Genomic DNA, 20,019 nt, shown 5'->3' with positions numbered 1-20,019 from the left:
TAAGGTCTGGAGACTGGCTAGTCCACTCCAGGACCTTAATGTGCTTCTTCTTGAGCCACTCCTTTGTTGCCTTGGCCGTGTGTTTTACGTCATTGTCATGCTGGAATACCCATCCACGACCCATTTTCAATGCCCTGGCTGAGGGAAGGAGGTTCTCACCCAAGATTTGACGGTACATGGCCCCGTCCATCGTCCCTTTGATGCGGTGAAGTTGTCCTGTCCCCTTAGCAGAAAAACACCCCCAAAGCATAATGTTTCCACCTCCATGTTTGACGGTAGGGATGGTGTTCTTGGTCATAGGCAGCATTCCTCCTCCTCCAAACACGGGGAGTTGAGTTGATGCCAAAGAGCTCCATTTTGGTCTCATCTGACCACAACACTTTCACCCAGTTGTCCTCTGAATCATTCAGATGTTCATTGGCAAACTTCAGACGGGCATGTATATGTGCTTTCTTGAGCAGGGGGACCTTGCGGGCGCTGCAGGATTTCAGTCCTTCACGGCGTAGTGTGTTACCAATTGTTTTCTTGGTGACTATGGTCCCAGCTGCCTTGAGATCATTGACAAGATCCTCCCGTGTAGTTCTGGGCTGATTCTTCACTCTTCTCATGATCATTGAAACCCCACGAGGTGAGATCTTGCATGGAGCCCCAGGCCGAGGGATATTGACAGTTCTTTTGTGTTTCTTCCATTTGCGAATAATCGCACCAACTGTTTTCACCTTCTCACCAAGCTGCTTGGCGATGGTCTTGTAGCCCATTCCAGCCTTGTGTAGGTCTACAATCTTGTCCCTGACATCCTTGGAAAGCTCTTTGGTCTTGGCCATGGTGGAGAGTTTGGAATCTGATTGATTGATTGCTTCTGTGGACAGGTGTCTTTTTTACAGGTAACAAGCTGCGGTTAGGAGCACTCCCTTTGAGAGTGTGCTCCTAATCTCAGCTCGTTACCTGTATAAAAGACACCTGGGAGCCAGAAATCTTTCTGATTGAGAGGGGGTCAAATACTTATTTCCCTCATTAAAATGCAAATCAATTTATAACATTTTTGACATGCGTTTTTCTGGATTTTTTTGTTGTTATTCTGTCTCTCACCTGTTAAAATAAACCTACCATTAAAATTATAGACTGATCATTTATTTGTCAGTGGGCAAACGTACAAAATCAGCAGGGGATCAAATACTTTTTTCCCCCTCACTGTATATGGTAGCGGGGTGAACAGGTCGTTGCTCAGGTCCTTGATCTTCTTGGCCTTACTGTGACACCAGGTGCTGTAGATGTCCTGGAGGGCAGGCACTGTGTCCCTCTGGTGATGCGTTGGACTGACCCCACCACCCTCTGGAGAGCTTTGCTGTTGCGGACGGTGCAATTGCTGTACCAGGTCGTGATACAGCCCGACAGGATGCTCTCAATGGTGCCTCTAGAAGTTTGTGAGGGTCTTAGGGACCAAGCCAAATTTCTTCAGCTTCCTGAGGTTGAAGAGGGGCTTTTGCACCGCCTTCAACATGCTGCCAGTGTGAAAGGACTTTTTCAGGTTGTCAGCGATGTGCACACCATGAAGCTTTAGACCCCCCACTGAGGCGCCGTCGATGTGGATGGGGGCGTGCTCTCTCTTCCGTCTCCTGTAGTCCACGATCAGCTCCTTTGTTTTGTTGACATTGAGGGAGAGGTTATTTTCTTGGCACCGCTCTGCCATTGCTCGCACCTCCTCCCTATAGGCTGTCTCACTGTTGTTGGTAATCAGGCCTTCCACTGTTGTGTCGTCAGCAAACTTGACGATTGACTTCAGGCTTGGACATGATCCAGATTGTGATATAGTACCTTCATACCAACCTTGTGCTATCCAGGCATATCTGGTAAAAACGCCATTGAAGGGGTGTCATTTTCAAACCCCACTGAGCTGCTAATCCAAAGGCTAGCAATGGTAACAAGTACACTAAACAAAAATGTAAAAAAAGAACATGCAACAAGTTACAGTTCATATAAGGAAATCAGTCAATTTAAATAAATAAATTACGCCCTAATCTATGGATTTCACGACTGGGAATAAAGATATGCATCTCTTGGTCACAGATAGCTTAAAAAAATAAAGGAAAAAAATGGGCATCAGGATCTCGTCACAGTATCTGTGCATTCAAATTGCCATCGATAAAATGCAATTGTGTTTGTTGTCCATAGCCTATGCCTGCCTATACCATAAACGCATCGCCACCATGGAGCACGCGGTTCACATCAGCAAACCACTCGCCCACATGACACCATACACATGTTCTGTGGTTGTGAGACCGGTTGGACGTACAGCCAAAATTCTCTAAAACGACATACAGAAATTAACATTAAATTCTGGCAACAGCGCTGGTGGACATTGCTGCAGTCAGCATGTCAATTGCACACTCCCTCAAAATATTTGTGGCATTGTGTTTTGTGACAAAACTGCACATTTTAGAGTGGCCTTTTATTGTCCCAGCACAAGGTGCACCTGTGTAATGATCTGTTATGTGAACCCAAATTGCTTGCCATTCTTCCATGTGAAGAAGAAATCACAGACTCCATGAAATGACCTGATCCTCCTAAATATTTGCTAAGCTAATTTTGTGTAAGATTTCTTTCAAACAAGGGTGGCTCAACTTACTCCTTTGGCTCAACTTACCCACCCTCCCCTACTGTTAATTCTTGACATGTAATTTCTTCCTTCTTACCAACCAATCAACAGTGCTCCCTGGGTTTAGAAGTGAATAAACAGGAAGGCGTTTGTGATAACTATCTCTACGGGCCCTGTGTGTGATGTCATCAAGAGGAAGCAAAAGCACAGTGCCTCAATATCCTTTTATGGAAACTTCCCTTTGAGGGTCAGAGCAGGCTAGGCTAACCGAACCCACTCGTCCATGTCTAAACATATAAAGAAATATTTAGAGAATTAATGTTTACATCTCCATGTTTGTGTAAACCTCAATTTGCTTCTTTATTTGGCATACTTTTTAGCTGAGCTAATGGATTTGGAAATGCTGAAGTTGAAACAGGAGTGAAATGACAGCTCATTATTCCATAAAAAAAGGGTATACTTTTAGAAACATGGCCTACTGGTAACTGCTGCATGCATGCATTTGGGTCTATGACACAATGTAGCCTAGATGTCTGTGTATATGCAGTTTTAAAATTAATCTCTGTATTTATGTTTGTGTGTGACTGCGTACACACGTGTGCGTAGGACTTTCAAATGTGCCAATTATCTGGCCTGTCCCATTGATGACAGTGACATTTTTTAAGATGTGGGTTGTGCCCCTCCTAACTTCAGGGTACCAGACTAATCTAAACACTTGATTCTCCACTCCCCTTGGTCTGTCACCTAACGTTGACATGGCAACTTAATCTTCCACTTACTTTGTCTCCCGACCGCAGTGAGACAAAACACACTAACGTCAACAGAATCCTCGACAGCCATCAGCGCTGATAGTGGATTTCATCCACAGATGTTGAGCAGACTAGAGTTTTGTAAATTAACCTCTGACTCTGAGTTGATACTTCAAAATGTTAACTCTTCAACCCTTACCGTGTACCTGTTTGTCCTCTGTTGTCGAGTGCCTTTATTTGCTGATATCCATACTTTTTAATAAGACATTCATCAAATGCAACCACCGACTGTTTCCTTGTTGAGATTCAAATTGGTACATGCACATTTGAGCTGAGTTGCCATTTTAGAGCAACAGCAATGAGGAAACAGTATGGATTTCAGCAAACAAAGAAAGGCCTGCAACAGAGGACAAGCATAGGTACACGGCAGTGGCGGTCGGTGCCGTTTAAAATGAGGGAGGACGATTTTTTTTATGAGCATGGCCTTATTTCTTTTACAGCATATAGGATGACTGTTACTCGTATTACATTCACCCAGCTCAATGTAACATCATTAGGCTTAGGCTACTACATGATACAATTTTCTCTATACCCATCATGATGTTGCTACAATCTAGTCTACGAATTAAAGTTTACAACGTAGGTGCACAGGTTGAGAGAAACGCTTTAGTAATCAAGGTGACAGACAGTGACCACCTTGCACACTCTTGCCTGCATCTAGCTTATCTAGGGTACAATCATTAGTGCAACAGTTGCAAACGAGAGTTTCTATTGGACAAATTCAGATGTTTATCACCCTTCCTTTTGCTTCCATTTAAGAAACATTTTTCAACAGAATCGGAATGAATACATCCCTGATGACCGCACAGTTCACTTTCATAGCAACCACATACAAACAGCATGATTTGCTTGTTGTATAATTCCTTCTCGCATGCATCTACGTGCTCTCCTCTCGCCTTTTCCCTTCGCTTGTGGACTTCAGTGCACAATACAACAGCTGTCTGTGACCAGGTGAAAAAAACTTGAAGCCAAACCTTCACACCATAACCGCTAACCTCTACACACAGCCTACTTCATTGTCACCATATTAGCTAATGTTATTTTCAACAGCTAGCTACTAGAACTTATGCATTAATAAACCCGCTACAATCCTGCAGTACAGTAAGCAGTTACACCGGCGGGCCCCTGTGGCAATAAATTAATAAAACCAAAAGCTTACCTTGATTTGGAAAAGTTCTAGTGTTGATAGCCATAGCCAGCTAGCTATCATAGTATCCCTCTCTGTTTGAGCAAGCTAAACTAGCTAGCTGCATTCACTAGCTAGGTAAGTGAAAATAAATACAGCTAGCTCTCTTGCTCATACTTCTTCATTTTGGAAGACATTTGTTTAACCATTGTCTCTCTCTCCGAGTCAACTACTCACCACATTTTATGCACTACTGCGCTAGCTAGCTGAAGCTTATGCTTTCAGTACTAGATTCATTTTCAGATCCTTTGACTGGGTTGGCAGTTCATACTGCTAGAGCTCTGATAGGTTGAAAAAGTTGCTCCAGAAGTTGTCATAATTACTGCGTCAGTCCATGGAAGGGGTGAGAACAATGAGCCTCCTAGGTTTTGTCCTGAAGTCAATGTACCCAGAGGAGGACGGAAACTAGCTGTCCTCTGGCTACACCATGGTGCTACCCCAGAGAGTGCTGTTGAGGCTACTGTAGACAATGTGTTTTAATCAATTATTTGGTGACGTGAATATATTCAGTATAGTTTTATCTGAAAATGACACCTTTATTAAATGTTTCACAATTTCTTTTTCTGAAATTCACTGAGGATGGTCCTCCCCTTCCTCCTCTGAGGAGCCTCCACTGGTACATTGTATGGTTTTAAGAATTGAAATTGTTAAAGTATCGACTGCATAGAGACTCAGTTGGAGGTTCATGACAACAACAAAAAAACTATAGTCTGCGCTCAACTCTGTGGATTAAATCATTGTGTAGTTGAGGTACTTGGCAAGACAGGAGAATGCTCTACCCTGAGGATGCCCGTCCACCGCTGTCGTGAATGCTAGCCTAATCCAGCAAAGAGCAATCCAAGACATGCCGGTTTCTAAAGAAAGTGTCAGGCAGATGCAGCAGGACGAACGGGAACTTATTTGAACCCTTCTCAGGATTTGAATTGTGTCATCTTCCCTCACCATCACTGAGAAAGACATCCCAGTAGAGTGTGGGGACTGCTGCAGTCAATCAACGTCCACTACTGTGAAGCTTTCACCTTCTACAGACATAATCCAGTCATATCCTCTAACAGTAAGAGGACAAGTATTCAATATACATGCTTTCGTGTTCACACTTTTCACTATTTAACTCAGACTGCAGAATGTAGGACACATATACAGACAGCTAAAAACAAGGTCACAATGTGACTAATTTTAACTTTTGCTATAATCCCTCAATTAGGACATTCAAGTCAGCGTCTAAACACTAGAAACAAATCAAATTAGGCTAGCATTTGATGTCTAACCAAGGTTGCTATGTAGGTTTTACAGGCTGACAATGCATCAAGGAATGAGTTTACTGCAGACATTAACACAGAATAGCCTACATTAAACAGGAGGTGATCCCAGCACACTGTGGTGCACTCTTACCAGTGCATTCATGCAAACTGACTGCACTTCCCACAGGCTGAGTTCCAGGCCTGCCATCATTATCACAGCACTTGACATCCAACACCACACTAGGGGAATCAACATAGCTGGGAGGGCAAATGGAACTGAGGTGAAAGAAGACAGTGGAGCTACTGTGCAATTCTCTCATCTTCTATCAAATGCCCTCTAGCTTCTCTTGACAAGGTGATCGATAGATGATCCTAAAACATTTGACAAACGAAACACTGTGCTTAACTAATCTAACACCTCTGCACGTGCTAAGTCACTGCTTTGTTTATTCAATGTATGAGGTAAGTCCCTTTACATCCATATTCATCTTCTAATTCCAAGGAGTCAATGCCTCCTTAATCATCAACACTGTGTACTATTCAAAGACTCAACTGTGAGGACACTTTGCCTGTATTTTTTTTTACTGCTTTCATTTCCATATCCCACCCTTTGGTCTAAAGAATGCTCCTGATTTTCTTGTATTGAACACATAGTGGAAGGAAGTCACGATTTGGTATCATGATACTTAGGTGCCGATACGATACGTATTGTGATTCTCATGATTCAATATGTAGTGACTTGATACTGTGATTTTATTGCGATTTGATGTTCCAAACATGTTGCTCGCCATATGTCTGCTGCTGAGGGACAATAGTGAGGTTTGATCAGTCATGGAAATAAAAGTGCTGAAAACATTGTCTCGCTTATAAAAATAAGGATGGAGAACAAGTTATGAAGGAAAAATAGCGTTTCGGTGCAGGTACAGCCAACTATTGCAAAAATAAATATTGCGATATTGTCAAAACGATATGTCGTCAAAATATGTATCCCAAAATGTAACTTTATAGAAGTTTTCCTGGCAGCGTTAGTGCCAGTGTTAATCTTTCAAATGCACCATTGAATTAAACACATTTCAACATTTTCTATGAACTTTTACCTTGGCAAGATTCATTATGGTGACGTACCAGAAATCCTTGTTTGAATTATTATATTGAAGTGTTTGACATTGGCAAAAAGTACAGAATTACAAGTGTGCAAACCTCCTGAGCCAGAACATTCCTTCCTACTGTGTGGTCTCCTCTCCCTTGTCCATACTAAGTCAAGGATACACATATAACCATACATTTAAACTTTTCCTAAGCCTAATACTGCTCTGCACAACAACCCATATAGAAACAAGATACAGTTGAACCACCTCAACAGCTCAAGCTCCTGATGCCTCGAAGCCTACACTTAAAAAGGCTCCATTACCGAAGAGTCATTTGCCATGCCTTTTCCATGGAGTGGCCATTTCCAGTGGACCAGTTTGCTATTGGCATGCGCCATTAGACCCCCACCCCCCGCGACAGACCCAATCTGAAGGCAGGGTGCAGTAACAGCTGATCTTTAGGGCCTTTCTATTTTTAAAGCCTGTGTTGCAGAATTGGTCTGCTCATCAGGACTGACATACCATCCTGTCAGAGGGCTGCCATTGTGGGACTCAACCCAGCCTGCACTTAAAGGCACAGTATTTCTCTAACTGTGTATAGTAGTTACAGTCCTGAAGCTACAGCAAGCTACCTTTCTATGACAATAGCAAACTGTCCACTGACAGTGTTCTTAAAACACTCAGGAAATGTGCAAGGGCAGCTGTGGGGAACTGGCCCTTAAACTGTACGTATCAAACCCTAAAAACTACCAGCAGACATCACCAACCACAGCATGTTCTCCCCACTGCACATGGTCTACAGCAAGCAACAATGACTAAACTTCAAGAAAGTGTAACCCCAGACTGTAAAGTAAATAGCAATCTGCTAACTTGATACCAGAAAATGATAACATTCAGATAGCCAATTGCTACCGACTTGGCAAGGGTAATCATGAAGCAACAGTCACTAGTGAGTCAGGTGTCTGAGGTGAGATGCCCATTTGATGCAACATCCGGTATGAGTCTGAACAGACCGCACTTCCTTCCATTCAACAGTGCTGTTCCTACCCTGGGAGCACAGTGGTAAAGTACACCCTCTAGACATGTACTACTGAAACTGCCTGAGCTGTATCACATGTAAGACAGTGACTCAAGATGCTTGTCTTTTACAGCATGATAGGACTGTTTAACAACTAGAACTATAAAAAGTGTGTTGGCACACTCAGGAAGTCACCATATGGAACTGCATTTCAAGGCCTACATTCAGCCTGTGTGCGTCACACCTCAGACAAAGGTCTCAAAGACCCAGAGTTTATAGTTGAAACGTGAAAGTAGTGCCCTTTCACCCCACAAATTAGTGTCCTGAGGCATCACACTTCATTAAATCATGTAGCCAATGCAACATGTTATTTCAGTGTAAGACATTGAATTTTGGCACTGTAAACTTTTGTATACTTTTTAGCCAGTGGTTCTTAAAGTAGTGCTCACGAGCCAAAAGTGGTCCCCAAAAATGGCCTACTATGTCACATGTGCACCCCGTCATTGCTCTCACTCTGCTGTGTGTACATGTGCATGGGCTTTCCACTAAGTTGTTGGGCCTGCCCTGCAACCTCATTGGATAATGCTGGGCAGGCCTGGGCCAACCTTCTTTCACTGTGCAACCCAGGCCCCCAGTGCCCAGTCTGGAGTGTGAAGTCAAGCTCTGCTGGTCGGCTACTCTGCCCTAACAAGCAAAAAGGCAGTAACTGCTTATAGTGTGGAAGTGAGAAAAATTGCTTTTATTTACTTTGGTTTCACAGTAACTTTATGCAGTAACTGCTAACATGACCCCCATTTTCTCCAAAACACAATAGAGGCAGGATACTTGTCCACATGATTAAGCATGTATTTAATGTAGCAAAAATGACATTGCTCATTTTGTCTAAAAATGAGTTAGTTACTGCCTTTTTGCTTGGTAGGGCAGTACTGTGTAGCAACCTAATGGTGTCAAAAGCGCAGGTCTGCCCTAGAATGCCTATGTAAATTACGATCGCCAGAACAGCAAAACCCCCCCAAAAAATGTACCGATGTATTGGGCCCAAATGGTGTTTATGATCAAGATCAATCCCCCACAGTGAATTATTTTGAAGTTTGCTACAAATTGAGATATTTAATTAAATAGTGATCCATTCTGACTACTACATTTGTCGTCACACAGGACCACGTGCTGACAGAGAAAAATCAAAAAAAAAAGTTACACTATCCAGTACAAGTGAAAAGTTTGGACACCTACTGATTCCAGGGTTTTTCTTTATTTTTACTATTTTCTACATTGTAGAATAGTGAAGACATCAAAACTATGAAATAACACATGGAATCATGTAGTAACCAAAAAAAAGTTTAATCAAAATATATTTGAGATTCTTCAAAGTAGCCACCCTTTGCCTTGATGGCAGCTTTGCACACTCTTGGCAGTCTCTCAACCAGCTTTACCTGGAATGCTTTTCCAACAGTCTTGAAGGAGTTCCCACATATGCTGTGCACTTGTTGGCTGCTTTTCCTTCACTCTGCAGTCCAACTCATCAAAAACCATCGCAACTGGGTTGAGGTCGGTTAATGGACATTTTGTCCACTGGCAATAAATTGATTGGACAGAGCATGTGTCATTGCTCAGAATCATCATAAACAAACAGTCTAAGGACAGCATAGATAGAGTGCACATGTACAGTGTCCCAGTTGTGGACTATTAGTTTAAGGCCTCTAACTGCATGTCCAATTAGTGATGGTAAATATTTGATATATTTCATACTGCAAATGTTGGCACTGGCAATTTATCATATGTCAATGGACACTGTCCATTTCCAATATCTTTAAGCAGCGATTTACCATCACCAAATGGACAGGCTGAAATCAACACGAACGAGCAGGGAAGAGGAACCACCATCACTGCTAGGCGGTCTCGAGTTCAACAAGCATAACAATTGTTAAATTGCTGAAATGCCCAACATGTAAAATTCCTGATAGTAAATGCCCCTTGTAATACATTGCTAATGGACAGATATTTTTCCAGTGCAAACATTTCCTACTGCAATTGGACAGTGTTATACAGTTGAAGTCGGAAGTTTACATACACCTTAGCCAAATACATTTAAACTCAGTTTCACAATTCTGACATTTAATCCAAGTATTAATTCCCTGTCTTAGGTCAGTTAGGATCACCACTTTATTTTAAGAATGTGAAATGTCAGAATAGGAGAAAGAATGATTTCAGCGTTTATTTTATTCATCACATTCACAGTGGGGCAGAAGTTTACATACACTCAATTAGTATTTGGTAGCATTGCCTTTAAATTGTTTCACTTGGGTAGCCTTCCACAAGCTTCCCACAATAAGTTGGGTACATTTTGGCCCATTCCTCCTGACAGAGCTGGTGTAACTGAGTCAGGTTTGTAGGCCTCCTTGCCCGCAGACACTTTTTCAGTTCTGCCCACACATTTTCTATATGATCGAGGTCAGGGCTTTGTGATGGTCACTCCAATACCTTGACTTTGCTGTCCTTAAGCCATTTTGCCACAACTTTGAATGTATGCTTGGGGTCATTGTCCATTTGGAAGACCCACTTGTGACCAAGCTTTAACTTCCTGACTGATGTCTCGAGATGTTGCTTCAATATATCCACATAATTTTCCTTCTCATGATGCCATCTATTTTGTGAAGTGCTCCAGTCCCTCCTGCAGCAAAGCAACCCCACAACATGATGCTGCCACCACCGTGCTTCCCGGTTGGGATGGTGTTCTTCGGCTTGCAAGCCTCCCCCTTTTTCCTCCAAACATAACGATGGTCATTATGGCCAAACAGTTCTATTTTTGTTTCATCAGACCAGAGGACATTTCTCCAAAAAGTACGATCTTTGTCCCCATGTGCAGTTGCAAAATGTAGTCTGGCTTTATTATGGCGCTTTTGGAGCAGTGGCTTCTTCCTTGCTGAACAGCCTTTCAGGTTATGTCGATATAGGACTCGTTTCACTGTGGATATAGATACTTTTGTACCCGTTTCCTCCAGCATCTTCACAGGGTCCTTTGCTGTTGTTCTGGGATTGATTTGCACTTTTCGCACCAAAGTATGTTTATCTCTAGGAGACAGAACACGTCTCCTTCCTGAGCGGTATGACGGCTGCACGGTCCCATGGTGTTTATACTTGCGCACTATTGTTTGTACAGATGAACATGGTACCTTCAGGCGTTTGGAAATTGCTCCCAAGGATGAACCAGACTTGTGGAGGTCTACAATTATTTTTCTGAGGTCTTGGCTGATTTCTTTTGATTTTCCCATGATGTCAAGCAAAGAGGCACTGAGTTTGAAGGTAGGCCTTGAAATACATCCACAGGTACACCTGCAATTGACTCAAATGATGTCAATTAGCCTATCAGAAGCTTCTAAAGCCATGACATAATTTTCTGGATTTTTCCAAGCTGTTTAAAGGCACAGTCAACTTAGTGTATGTAAACTTCTGACCCACTGGAATTGTGGTACAGTGAATTATAAGTGAAATAATCTGTCTGTAAACAATTGTTGGAAAAATGACTTGTGTCATGCACAAAGATGTCCTAACCGACTTGACAAAACTACAGTTTGTTAACAAGAAATTTGTGGAGTGGTTGAAAAACGTGTTTTAATGACTCCAACCTAAGTGTATGTAAACTTCCGACTTCAACTGTATTGCCAATATATTGCTATTGGAAAGTGTCCATTACACATATGATATATTGCCAGTGTGAACATGCTATTCTGCAATTGGACAGTGTTCATTGCCAATGTATAAGGACTTCACATTACAAAATGGACATGCTGAAATGAACACGTAAGTGTAAGGGATAAGATGCACTATGAATAAAGGCCCATTGGCAATATATTGCTAAATGGACAGTGTCCATTACACATATAATATATTGACAGTCTCAACATGTTATACTACAATTGGACACTGTCCATTGCCAATATATTTGAATAGGGATTTACTGTCAGGAAATGGGCAGGCTGTAATCAACACTAATGAGAAATTCTGACTTCCTATGATCAAACATGATTAATAGACCTTCTAGGCTGATTCAGGACTTAACATATGGATATATACCATTTGGTCATTATATATACCATTTGGACATGATTCACTGACTTTTGGGTTCGGAACATGACTTCCTATGATCATATGCGACAAGTGGACATTTTGCCCATTTGGAGTATTATATGCCTGATATGGACATAACATAGGCCTTACGGATAAAATCAAATTAAATAAGATGAAACTATATCCTTATGGTCCTTTAGTAATGGATAATTGATAAACAATTCAGCATTTTTCAAAAAACGGTGCAAACGCACTCATAAAGCATATGGTTTCTGTTACCTAACTAATGCTTGTGGCTGAATGGAAGCAAGCCTTCGCAGCAATGTTCCAACATCTAGTGGAAAGCCTTCCCAGACGAGTGGAGTCTGTTATAGCAACAAAGGACCAACTCCATATCAACACCCATGATTTTAGAATGAGATGTTCGATGAGCAGGTGTCCACATACTTTTGGTCATGTAGTGTAGATAGCCCTCTCACTCACACAAGCCAGCCATAGAGGAAGGTTCGTCCAGCCATAATTGTACCAAACATGTAGCTAGGATGCTATTGATACCGTAATTTCCGGACTATAAGCCGCAACTTTTTTCCCACGCTTTGAACCTCGCGGCTTAAACAATGACTGATTTTTCTCGCTTTCAAATTTCTCTCTCTCAAAAAAAACATTCTGTGACGTGCTCAGTTTTTTGGCGGCATGAAGCTTTCATTAGACCAATGAAATTGACGAACGGGTTAAGGTCAAACAACTTTTTTGTTTACTGTTTAGATTAAATCGAGAGCTCTCAAACTTCCAATCATTCTGATTACGGTAGTCATTTTGTCACCCTCATCATGGCAAAGACACGGAGAAATGCATATGCTCTACAACATTCGCAGAGTACGACCTTGCCTCACACAGGAACCGGCGCAGGTCCTAATCCAGGCACTTGTCATCTCCCGTCTCGATTACTGCAACTCACTGTTGGCTGGGCTCCCTGCCTGTGCCATTAAACCCCTACAACTCATCCAGAACGCCGCAGCCCGTCTGGTGTTCAACCTTCCCAAGTTCTCTCACGTCACCCCGCTCCTCCGCTCTCTCCACTGGCTTCCAGTTGAAGCTCGCATCCGCTACAAGACCATGGTGCTTGCCTACGGAGCTGTGAGGGGAACGGCACCTCCGTACCTTCAGGCTCTGATCAGGCCCTACACCCAAACAAGGGCACTGCGTTCATCCACCTCTGGCCTGCTCGCCTCCCTACCTCTGAGGAAGCACAGTTCCCGCTCAGCCCAGTCAAAACTGTTCGCTGCTCTGGCACCCCAATGGTGGAACAAGCTCCCTCACGACGCCAGGACAGCGGAGTCAATCACCACCTTCCGGAGACACCTGAAACCCCACCTCTTTAAGGAATACCTAGGATAGGATAAAGTAATCCTTCTAACCCCCCCCCCTTAAAAGATTTAGATGCACTATTGTAAAGTGGTTGTTCCACTGGATATCATATGGTGAATGCACCAATTTGTAAGTCGCTCTGGATAAGAGCGTCTGCTAAATGACTTAAATGTAAATATGATGCAGCTTTCAAGTTGAAGGCGATTGATCTGGCTGTTGGAAAAGGAAATAGAGCTGCTGCACGGGAGCTTGGTCTTAATGAGTCGATGATAAGACGTTGGAAACAGCAGCATGAGGAATTGACTCAGTGCAAGAAGACAACTAAAGCTTTCAGAGGGAAGAAAAGCAGATGGCCCGAACTAGAAAATGAGCTCGAAGACTGGGTCAACACACAGAGAGCAGACGGCTGAGGTGTTTCAACTGTGCAGATCCGACTGAAAGCCAAAACAATCGCCACCGCAATGAAGTTTGAGGATTTTAGAGGAGGACCATCGTGGTGTCTCAGATTTATGAGACGTAAAGGCCTGTCCATCAGGGTACAGACGAGTCTGTGTCAGCAGCTCCCTACCGACTACGAGGAAAAAGTTTCAAACTTCCGCAAATTCACTGATGCAAAGATAGCGGAGCATTCCATTGGCCAGCACGACATCATAAATATGGATGAGGTTCCTCTGACATTTGACCTGCCTCTCACTCGGACTGTCAACAGGAAAGGTGAATCATCCGTCACGCTGAAAACAACTGGGCATGAAAAAAAAAAAAACGTGCTTCACCTGTGTTCTGAGCTGCACGGCATCAGGAGAAAAGCTTCCACCGATGGTGATTTTTAAACGCACGACAATGCCAAAAGAAAAATTCCCGAGAGGAATTGTTGTGAAAGTCAACAAGAAAGGATGGATGATGGAAAGCCTAATGCATGAATGGCATACGGAGTGTTACAGCAAGCGACCGGGAGGATTCTTTCACAGGAACAAGGCTTTGCTCGTTTTGGACAGCATGAGGGCCCACATAACAGATTCTGTGAAAGAAGCCATCAAGAGGACAAACTCAATTCCAGCTGTGATTCCTGGGGGCACAACAAAGTACTTGCAGCCACTCGACATCAGTGTAAATCGTGCATTTAAGGTGGTGCTCCGTGTTCAGTGGGAGGCTTGGTTGACAAGTGGGGAGAAATCCTTCACTAAAACGGGCCGCATGCGAAGAGTAACTTATGGTCAAGTCTGCCAGTGGGTCCTGACAGCGTGGAGCATTGTCAAAAAAATCCACTATCATCAACGGGTTTCAAAAGGCTGGACTGCTGCGTGTTGAAGAGGGCTCAGCGGGGGATTTGCCTCCGGATGAAAGTGACGAGAGCGACAATGAAAACGATCCAATATCGGATGAAGCAATTCTGCGGCTATTCAACTCCGACACCGAAGGAGATGACTTCAGTGGTTTCAGTGCACAGGAGGAGGAAGATAGTGACCAATGACTTTCTTGGTAGGCTACTGTTTACTGCTAATTTTTTATTTTTTGTTACAAACCGTGTTTCGTTAAAGCCTATTTATTTTTGTTACAAACCGTGTTTCGTTAAAGCCTATTTATTTTTGTTACAAGCCGTGTTTCGTTAAAGCCTGTGTCAAGTTAATTTGTTTCAATGTACCGGTAGGCACCTGCGGCTTATAGACATGTGCGGCTTATTTATGTTCAAAATAATATAAATTTTTTAAATTCAGTAGGTGCGGCTTATATTCAGGTGCGCTCAATAGTCCGGAAATTACGGTACTTATGTCAGAGAAAACTAGATTGATCTATCAAATGGTTGGGCAGTTAATGAAAGAAAAAGCCAGAAAAATAGTAGATACTGGATGCTTTCCGAGATGGCTTCAAGGAATAGAAACAGTGTTAAGAAAGTTCTCTTCGGTGGAACGGTAAGAGACTAAGCTTTAGCATGAGAAACAATGCTATATCGTCTTCAGTGAGAAGCCTATTTTGAGTGTTTGTGTAAAGAGGATCGGGTCTGTGTCTCCGTTAGCAAGGCTACCCAACAGTCTGTCTGTGTCATAGCATGCTTTCAAATCTAAAGTCGCTAGCTATCTGTCATGGTAAATGCATATCAGGGAACATCATAGTTGTCGGTCTAGCCAACTAAAACACGTTCAAAACATAATTCAAAAAATAATAATTAAATCACTTTAATATTCTATTGCGGAGCTGGGTGCAGACATGCCAGATGATCAAGCATACAAAAGGCTCTTGGCGTCAGGTAAGATTTGATTTGGACTAGCAATCTTTTGTTGATGGGATGTTTCCCATGTTGTGTCATATATGGACTCTGACAAAAGATTTATAGGCCTAGTTTCATAATGTGCTGGCCATTTACCACTGCTCCAGAGTCCAATGGCAGCGAGCTTTACACCACTCCAGCTGACACTTGGTATTGCGCATGGTGATCTTAGGATTGTGTGCGGCTGCTCAGCCATGGAAACCCATTTCATGAAACTACCGACGAACAGTTCTTGTGTCAACGTTGCTTCCAGAGGCTCGATATTGAGTGTTGCAACCGAGGACAGACTATTTGTACCCACTTCAGCATCTGGCAGTCTGGTTCTGTGAGCTTGTGTGGCCTACCACTTCGTGGCTGAGCCGTTGTTGCTCCTAGATGTTTCCACTTCACAATAAAAGCACTTACCAGGGCAGCTCTAGCATGGCAGAAATTTGACGATCTATGACGGTGCCACGTTGAAAGTCACCGAGATCTTCAGTAATGCCATTCTACTGCCAATATTTGTCTATGGAGAGTGCATGGCTGTACGCGTCAATAACGGGTGTGGCGGAAACAGCCAAATCCACTAATTTGAGGGGGTGTCCACATACTTTTGTATATATAGTGTACATCTGTTCATAAATCAGTGTTCCTAAAAGCAATATGCATACCCTGTACCCTGTACCTCTTCAGCTGACATGTTGAAAATAATGGCAATTGTTTACACAATCCATGTGTAGACTCCGTTAGCTACAGTCTGTCTCTCATCAATGAAGACTCAAATGCATCTTAATTGCTGTCACTCAAATGGGGAGGGGCTGTAGCTCATTGGTTGGAAATTGTATTGCTAGATTGTGGGCCAATCTTGCAGTACATCACCAAAGGTTCCAAAAAAAAATGTCAGTTTCAAACTAGAGATTTTTTTATATTAAGAGCAAATTCTAATTTACAATGACAGCATACCAGGGAACAGTGGGTTAACTGCCTTGTTCAGGGGCAGAACGACAGATTTTTACCTTTTCAGCTCGGGGATTCGATCTAGCAACCTTTCGGTTACTGGCCCAACACTTTAACCACTAGGCTACCTGCCGGACTTCGTGTCTAATTGAGGTAAAACAGTAATTCTGCTCATAGATTATGCATGCATGAACTACATATTGACACATCCAGCCCAAAGCCGGAGGTTTTAAAAATACTGACATAGTTAAACACAATTCGCCAAAGTCCCGGAGCATGTCTTTAAGAATTAAAACGTGCATTTAAAATAAACAAAGAGTTGAAGTATGACAACAAAGGGACTGATTAAAAAAACACGTAGGCCTATAGATCGCACACCTATCGTATTACAGTGCTTGGAGAAAATGTTGTGCTAAATTGAAAAGAAATTCCAGCACACTGGAGATCTTGATGCTCCACAGATATAATGGATCTATTACAAATGGTTTGATCTCAATAGGCCTTCATCAGGGTTTAATCTGTGAAGCATCAAGATCACCAGTTTCTTTTGAATTTATCACAAAGAGACAGGAAGTGCGGGTCCACCAGGAAGAGTGAATTCGCCAGTCACAACATGAGTAAGGCACGACTTCAGCACCTGTCATAGAACCAACAGCATATCACTGCTGCCAAGACTAAACCATACTGGGAAGGGATTCTTGCAGGTTAGCACATGTAATGCAAAATGAAAGTGAAATAAGAAGTTAGTGCTACATGGCCACAAATAGGATAAGGGTGATCATTGCCCCCTGCTCCAAGAACATATAGCCTAGTCTACATACATCAGTGCTTTTGTGCACATAAAGTAGGATTAAAACTATACAGTGAGTTAGCCAATGAATTAGTCATTGACACACTTTGTTCTTTATGTTGGGCACGTGTCTGGCACTGGACAGGCACCATTTAAAGTTGCAACCAAAGCAACAATGAAATGTATATTTACAAACCAATAATTTGGCTAGCCTGCTAGAGAAAAGCAAACTAATATAGTATGAGGACATTTTCACTTTTGGGGTCCAGTGTGCGCTATACTTTATTTCCTCGTGCGCTTATTGTGTCAAAAATACATATTCCTGCCGCTGGGAGAAAGGAAGGGAACAAAATGAGGGTGAAATTATAGAAATACTGAGTAGTGGAAGTTGAATGGAAGTGCAAAGTAGCTTTCGTATTGTTTTCATGTAAAATACGTACCTCTCTTGATATGAGATTAAGGGCATCATCCTCGGCCGTCGACCTGTCCTTATTGGGATTTCTTTTTCGTCCGGTGCCCTGAGTCCCCATGTCTTGGTTTCTGACCGACAATTAGGCTACTGGTCCAATTCGTTGAACGTAGAAGACAAATCCAAAGCACGTCGAGGAAAGTACTACTGTCACAATGTTGGGAGTAACATTTGCCAAATCACAAATTCGTTACCGCGCGCGACATTGGTCATGGAGTTACATCCGTCTTCAAGACCTCTTCCTGTGTTGTTTCTATCCAAACGCTAAATTGCAACTTTGTAACAATTTTTTGCCTTAGTTTGTATTGAATCCGCAGATTTTTAACACCTGTTCTTCCAAGAGGAATTCACAAATAGTTGAGTGCTTCATAAAGATACATTGACTGGCAATACATCTATTCAGATATGGAATCAAAATGATTTTATAGCCTGTGTAAGAAAAAAAGATGACATAAAAATACAATCTAAAAAAATAAAAACTTGGTGAACCCGCTTGGAAGGAGCCACGATGCTGTCAAAGTATCCTAAAGTTGAGTCGGTCCCGGATGAGGACATGAGCGAAATACATATTCCGGGGCTCATGCAGCCTTCTTCAGCCACCAAATTGCCATTGAGGGCTATGTTGCTACCGCACTCTCTCACACCCTCTCCGCTATTTTTAATGATGAGTGGCGAGAGCTAAAAACAGAAACCTTATCTTGTAGGCTACTTCTTAAAGGCGTAGACTATGACTAATGGATATGCATATTTCACAACAATATTATATTTGATCCACATATGTTAAAAACGTGGCCATAATATATGTTCTGTGGAATATTACCCTTTCCCTCCATGTTCATTCAATTAAGTTCCTTTGAAGTATCTCAACGTGATTGGGGTATTTGTATTTTCTTGGAATTATATCATGTGCTTTCCAAGTAGTAGCATATTCAGATTGTAGACTAGCAATAAACTACCAAATATGGTTGGTAATATTGTGGTAATTTAAATTCTATTGAGTCATGGTTGTTGCTCCATAAGCCAAACTGTTGCCTAATTGTTGATCCGTGTTACCTATCGGAAGTCCGATAAACTCATTGACTTGATCATAGACGTGATAATACCCAGACAATAACATATTGAGAAGTGTAGTTAAAGTTATTGGAACCCGGAACATTAACCACGTTTTACCCAGTTTTTATGACCATAATAATCATACCCATCATGCCTTTTTATCATACCTATAAAAAGAAACGACAGCTGCGCCGGAAAGAGGAAGTTTCGGTACAATTTTATAATTTGTTCGTTCGACATGGTGGGATCTTTTTGTGTTGGTAAGATTAATTGTTCAAGAAATTCCGGTGGAAACGCTTTTTACGCAAATATTGATAACATATCGAAGTAAACTTGGGAGTCACGGTGATGATATGGTGTACGGTCATCCTACTACGACTCGGTAAACCATGCCGTTTATTAGGCTAGAGATGAAATCAATGATGATGAACGTCACAGAGGGTGAACGTGCACAATGATGAGCTTGATGCTCCTTTCCAATATCGAGGTGACAATGATCGATGCTTGACTACCGTTTGACAAATAAAAATATTCTTGCTCTTATCCAAAATAATCTCATAATGTAGACTAAACTACCTGCACAGCCTACCTGCACTGTACTTACTCTATTTGCGAGCTGTTTGCTAGAGCTATCCGAAGACTTGAAAATGCGATTTTTTTCTACATTTAATTCGGTACACTTATGTAAAAACTACATTTTGTGTGCACAGTCGTCACGCACTGATTTGTATCCGCAATAAATGAGTTGGGCTGAAACACCACTGGTGATAAAATGCGAATTTTTCAATATTCGCATTAAAATCTGTCGCCAATTGAATGGAAACCTAGCTAACGTTACTGTCCTGGGTGTCCTCAAACTTGGAAACAACAACAAAAAAGATACATCTACTTGGCCTATAAGCAATGACTCCCCCTGGTGTTAGTCACATGTCTTGCAAGGAACCTGAGAGATATCCGGACCAGGGAGACCACAGGGTTGACCATTCAAAAACGTTTAGCAATAAACAAAAAACAGTCATTTTTATAGTGTACTGGTTTTGATGTTCCAATTGTGACAGGGAGAAGGTGTAGTCCCTACATTACCTTGTTTAATGAAGTCCTCGAATAAATAACTGAATACAACTAAACCAA

At 42.2% G+C, this 20,019-nt stretch overlaps 1 protein-coding gene across 20 annotated transcripts in view; it reads right to left on the bottom strand.

The window, feature by feature from the left end:
* The window catches only part of LOC115156214 (leucine-rich repeat flightless-interacting protein 2), a 90,157-nt gene extending 71,649 nt beyond the window's left edge, over positions 1-18,508 (bottom strand). For 12 of the 20 annotated variants that reach the window (XM_029703600.1, XM_029703611.1, XM_029703603.1 and 9 more), the window contains exon 1: positions 17,807-18,496. In XM_029703600.1, coding sequence (XP_029559460.1) covers positions 17,807-17,896 — 90 coding nt within the window. In that variant the 5' untranslated portion in view covers positions 17,897-18,496. Of the gene's footprint in view, positions 1-17,806 lie in introns of all 20 variants that reach the window. The other 8 variants (XM_029703616.1, XM_029703618.1, XM_029703620.1 and 5 more) reach the window with 4 other exon arrangements.
* Between the last annotated feature and the right edge of the window lie 1,511 nt (positions 18,509-20,019).

Source organism: Salmo trutta, chromosome 20 (assembly GCF_901001165.1).
Source record: "Salmo trutta chromosome 20, fSalTru1.1, whole genome shotgun sequence".
NCBI classification, from domain to species: Eukaryota; Metazoa; Chordata; class Actinopteri; order Salmoniformes; family Salmonidae; genus Salmo; species Salmo trutta.
Note: the sequence above shows the minus strand (reverse complement) of the source record. Positions and strands in the feature narration are given on the sequence as shown.